The 5,777-nt window shown below is 52.2% G+C and overlaps 1 protein-coding gene across 3 annotated transcripts in view; it reads left to right on the forward strand.

Annotated features, from left to right (window-relative positions):
* Pcdh1 (protocadherin 1) overlaps positions 1–5,777 on the forward strand; it is a 27,368-nt gene that overhangs the window by 5,968 nt on the left and 15,623 nt on the right. For all 3 annotated transcript variants that reach the window (XM_010613880.3, XM_010613879.3, XM_019206046.2), the window contains exon 2: positions 3,409–4,253. In XM_010613880.3, coding sequence (XP_010612182.1) covers positions 3,435–4,253 — 819 coding nt within the window. In that variant the 5' untranslated portion in view covers positions 3,409–3,434. The remainder of the gene's footprint in view (positions 1–3,408; positions 4,254–5,777) is intronic.

Below are 5,777 nucleotides of genomic sequence, written 5' to 3' on the forward strand. Positions count from 1 at the left end.
GTGTGTGTGTGTGTGTGTGTGTGTGTGTGTGTGTGTGTGTGTGTGTAGGAGGGTGGTGGCTTATCAGGTGTCCAGATGGAAGTGAGGAATGAGGTTCTTTGGAGACAGTCCCTAGGGATGTGTTAGACTTTGGGGTTAGAGTGGTGAGGTGAGCCCTGCCAAGCCCTTGCAGAGGAGGGAAGGTGGCTGGAGGATGGAACCAAATGGAGCATCGGATAAATTCCTCCTGTAAAGAGATGAGGGCAGTGGCTGAGAATAAACACACTCACTACTCTGATAAGGGCCTCATACAGATTGAGTGCTATAGTGCCGAAGAGTGGCCAGGAGGGGCCTGGGCTTGCCGAATGCTCCCCAGAGAAGGTGAAGTGTTTGGTTTGTAGAAGGATTCTCCGCATTCAGTGAGCATTTGCTGAGGGTCTACTCCGAGGCCTAAATGGAGAAGGCTTACTTTTGGCTGGACGTGCGAGGTGTTGAAACAGGGTCCTGCTACATAGTTCAGGCTGGCTTTGAATTCACTATGTAGCTCAGTCTGGCCTCGAACTTGCAGCAATCCTCTTGCCTCAGCTTCCCTCCTGATTGCTGGGATAACAGGCATGCGTCACCATACCCTGTGATGGCTCACATTTTACCCAGCTAGTTCTAGTGGAGTTGGAGAGATAGATAAGTAAACAAGCAATTAAGACACAGCAAATGCCAGGTAGGCTAACCTCAGGGAGCTAAAGTCACAATTATTCAAAAACTATTTATTGTTGGGCATGGTGGTTCACACCTGTAACCCCAGCACTTGGGAGGCTGAGGAAGGAGGATCACCATGAGCTCAAAGCCAGCTTGAGCTACATAGCAAGACCATGTCTCAAAAAAAAAACAAAAAACAAAAAACAACTATTTATTGACTGACTTCTGTGTGCCAGGTCCAGTGTTAGATCATGAAAATGCAAACAAAGTAGAACTCCATCGACTCTTTGCTTTCTGTCTTGTAAAAAACACAAACAGGAGCAAATTTTCCAAACAGGTCTCTAGCTGCAATTGTGCTGAGTGCTCTGAGGGAACATTAGTTAAATGCCAGAGTTGCGTTAGGTGTTTGGCCTAAATTATCTTAAGCCTTCTAGGACACAGTATTATCCCCATTTTACAGATAAGAAAACTGAGGTTTTAAATCATTTGCTCCAATCATGCAGCCAGGAAGTGGGCAGCTGAGGTTTGCCTCAGACTGTGTAAAGCTGTGACCCTCACTTTTCTCCACTCTGCTGCCTTACATATACCAAATGGGTGCCAGAGGCAACCCAACAAAACTGACAGCTAGCTATTGAGCTAAAACCATTGTCATGACAGGTTGGGCCAGTCTTTACTGCTATGTCCTGGTACTCAGGTCACAGCCTGGCACATTGTGAGTGCCTAGTAAACATTCATTGAGTGCATCAGTGAGCACCTACTGTGCACCCAGCTTTGTGAAGCTGCACGGGGGGTGGGGTGGGTGAGCATGTATACAAAGTTCTGCCTCTTCCTTCAGGATGCTTAGCATCTGCCTGGAGAGACAGAGTAGGTGCAAGACACGAGCTGAACAACACAGGTGGGTGGTGTCCCAGGCAGCCCATGATTCATTGCCTTAGGTTTGGAGCAGCAGACAATAAGTGGCTGTGAGTTGGAGGAAGAAGAGGTCACTGTGGGCTGGAGAGGCTGGAGAGACATTGGGGAGGGGGCAGAACCTCCCTTCAGCGGGATGGGTGTGGTCGGCGGATAGGTGGGAATTCCTGGGCTGGGCCAGGTGTTTCAGGTCCGCTGAGTGAAGTGGGGAAAGAAGACTAACTCTGAATCCTCCACAGGAAATGCTAGGCCAGAAACTTTGGATTTGAAAAGAATGGTTGGCCGTGGTTTTGCGGAGAGGAGGGGCAGCCACAGCTGGGCCATAGGCGACAGATCTGGCGAGGGCTAGTGGGCAGGTAGCCTGGGGAAAGGTGGATGAAGAAGGTTATTGTGGGCACACACCTTGTGGGTGGTTAAGGCATGCAGAGCTCTACCTGGGAGAATTTAGAGGTGGGAAGGGAGAAAGAAGCAGGAGTGCAGTAGGAGGGACTGATGTAGGGATAGAGGTCAAACGGGGGCCAGATGATCATCCAGAGACCAGCAGGCATCTGAGCGGGGGTTGGGCAGGGGTCAGGAAAAGGCTGGTGTTGTCATCCCAGCTGTGTCCTAGTTAGACCTGTTGGGCTCCTAGTTGCCAAGGATGGGCCAGGGCAGTTCCCAAAGCCAATTTGAGAGCCAGCCCTGACCCCGGTCCTGATCCCAATCTTGACCTCTGCTCCCTTCTTCCATGTACCTGCCCACAGCAACAGGCAGAGAGGAGAGGAACCTGGGGACTGTTCATGTGAATGTGTGCATGTGCGCATGGGCACGTGTGCTCTGAGGCACCTGTTTGTGGGGGAAGCTGGGGAGGGCTGACACCTACTCTTCAACCCCAGCTGTTTGCATAAGCCTTGAATGGTGTCCAGTTCAAGCTGGCTCTTCATGGGGGTGGGGAACATGAAACACTAAGGGTGATTATTGTCAGAAAGGGAATTTGTCACTGTCTGCCTCACAGGTGCTAGGTCCCGAGTTCAATCCCCAATACCAAAAAAAAAAAAAGAAAGGGAATTTGAGATGCCGTACCTCATTCACATACACTGCCTTGTCATCTCAGAAGAGGAGGAAAGCCCCACGCCCATAATCCCAGTACTCCGGAGGCTGAGGCAGGAAGATCACCAGTAGTTTGAAGCAGGCCCGAGCCACCTAATGAGTTCAGGACCAACTTGGATTACATATCAAGACCTTGTCTCAAAAGAAAAACAAAAGACAGAGAGAGAAAGAAATGAGACCTCTTCCCTTCTCTGTGCTGCCAATTTCAGTGGACCCAGTGCGGGCAGTAATGACCCCAGGGTCTGGGACATCTGCAGGTTACCCGCCTCTCTTTTCCTACTGTGATGGGATGACAGGAGCGCCTGTTGGGGATGTGAAAGGCCTAACCCTTCCCTTGCTCCCTCTCTCTATCTTGGTATCGGGGTAATTACCATGAGTGACTAAGGCAGGATGCTAGTGAGAAGGAGGTGTTGGGTGAAGCACGGAGCTGAGAGAAGGAGGGAAAGAGGAAGGGCCGGCACCCAGGGAAGTCAGGTGGCTAAGGGCGTTCCATGGGCGGGGGCTGCTCTAGACCTGACAGGCCTCCTACCAGCTCCTCCAGCTGGGCCAGACACAGCTGCTACACCCTGCTGTGAGACTCCGGGAGCTGGGCTCTGGGCTCTGGAATTGATTTCTGGGCTGAGGTTGACTCTCTGTGTGGAGTAATAGCGTATCGGTGGTAGAGGAAAGTGGGGGCTAGCTTAGGGCCAGCTTCTTCCTGTTAGCTCATGGTTTCTGTTCTGCTGCTTCTTCCAGCCCTCCTGATTCTGAAACCTGCCAGGATGGGGCTCCCTGGGGGGCAGCGTTTGCTGCTGCTCCCCTTGCTGCTGGCCCTGGTGCTCCTGTTGGCTCCGTCTGCAGGCCAGGCCACTCGGGTGGTATACAAGGTGCCAGAGGAACAGCCACCCAACACCCTCATTGGGAGCCTCGCGGCTGACTATGGTTTTCCAGACGTGGGCCACCTGTACAAACTAGAGGTAGGTGCCCCATATCTTCGAGTGGAAGGCAAGACAGGTGACATTTTCACCACTGAGACCTCCATTGACCGTGAGGGGCTCCGTGAATGCCAGAACCAGCTTCCTGGTGAGCCCTGCATCCTGGAGTTTGAGGTGTCTATCACGGACCTCATGCAGAATGGCAGCCCCCGGTTGCTAGAGGGCCAGATAGAGGTACAGGACATCAACGACAACACACCCAACTTCTCCTCACCAGTCATCACTCTGTCCATCCCTGAGAACACGAACATTGGCTCGCTCTTCCCAATCCCACTGGCTACCGATCGCGATGCTGGCCCCAACGGCGTGGCGTCATATGAACTGCAGGCCAAACCTGAGGCCCAGGAGCTGTTTGGGCTGCAGGTAGCTGAAGACCAGGAAGAGAAGCAGCCACAGCTCATCGTGATGGGCAACCTGGACCGTGAGCGCCGGGACTCCTATGACCTCAACATCAAGGTGCAGGATGGCGGCAGCCCCCCACGAGCCAGCAGTGCCCTTCTGCGTGTCACAGTGCTCGACACCAATGACAACGCTCCCAAGTTCGAGCAGCCCTCCTATGAGGCCGAGCTGTCCGAGAACAGTCCCATAGGCCACTCGGTCATCCAGGTGAGAGGCCCCCTCTATCTAACTGTCAGGGTGACCCAAATTTAGAGACAGGATCCCAGCCCAAACAAGTATGAGTTCCTTTCACTTAGGGGAGAATATGCCAGAGTACTGTGGGGAGACCCGCTCCTCCCCAGCCCCAGCCAGGTGAGACCTTCCTACCACCTCCCCTCTAATAGGTGATACTACTTTCCTCTGTCAAGCCACTTAAGTGACAGTGACATACATCTGAATAAGTAACCCACCATACTATTCTCCGGGCAACTCAAGGCAGGGAAACCTCTGAGAGTGCAAACCCGCTCCTCTCCCAGTCCAAGGATCACGTTCTCCCCCAGCCAGGGACGCTGGAGTGGAAGAAGAGAGCCATCTTTTTGTCTGGTAGAGCTCTCCTGAGTTGTGATATCCTCCCAACAAGTGGAGTGCTCCCTCTATCAGATGGATTTTCCCGGCACTGGGGGCACAGGCTCGCACTGTCCCTTACCACAGAGTCAAATGAGATCATTTTAGCCGGATGAACCCTCCAAGTTCTAAAAAGCCACACTGGGGTGTTGACTTTTGCCTCCCCCGCTAGGCATGGGGAACCCATAGATGTGAGGTGCTTGGTACAATGGGGGATCGCTTGGTTCTGTGGAATTCTCAGCATCTATCTTCATGGGAACTGCCCTAGGGGCTGGGCATCTTGATGGCGCTGGGGCCTGGGAGGGAGCAAAGAAAGCATCCTTGCAGACAGGTGGGTGTATCTCCCACTGTCATCTCAGCCCTGGCCTCTGGCCAGCCCCACTCCTTTCTCCTTCCCCATGGGCTGAAGCTGCTTCTGTCTTTGATGTGAGGGAGCTGAGACGAACTAAGCAGCCTTGGACTCTCCTCTGCCTGGGAGACCCTTTTGTCTTGGGCCTGGGGCAAAGATGGGTGGGCGTTTCCATCTTTTTTAGAAGCTGGTGGATTGGAATATGGAAAGGAAGCTGAGAAAGAAAAGGGAGACATATAGTCGAGGATGATGAATAATAATAACCTCGGTGCCAGGCACTATTCTAAACGCACTATGTGTATTATGTCATTTAGTCCTTACAGTACAAGGTAAGTATGTGTTATCCCCATTTTACAGGTGAGAATCTGAGCCCACAGAGATTGAAAATACTTGCCTGATTCCATACCTATAGGCTCAGAGTCTGCCTTTGCACATATCCCATAGCCTAGCTTCAGAGCCTGTGCGTGAGATGACTGTAGTCTTCCGGTGAGATGCAGCAGGAAAAGGCAGAGAATAGGCTGAGAGGTCAACAGGGCTGAAAAGAGAGGATAGGAGAGAACTGACAGTGGGAAAGAGGCAGGACCAGAATTGAGCAAGGATGGGAAGCAGACAGACAGAAACCAAGAGTCACAGATGGAGAAAAAGGGACAAAGGCAGATAGCAAGAGGCAGATAAGAAGCCAATTTAGAGACAAGACAATGGGAAGGGCCGGGGATTTAGCTCAGTGATTCTTCTGCCTGCCTTGCAAGTGCAAGGACGAGTTTGATCCGGTACAAAAA

Source organism: Fukomys damarensis, unplaced genomic scaffold (assembly GCF_012274545.1).
Source record: "Fukomys damarensis isolate Sample0158 unplaced genomic scaffold, DMR_v1.0_HiC HiC_scaffold_3, whole genome shotgun sequence".
NCBI classification, from domain to species: Eukaryota; Metazoa; Chordata; class Mammalia; order Rodentia; family Bathyergidae; genus Fukomys; species Fukomys damarensis.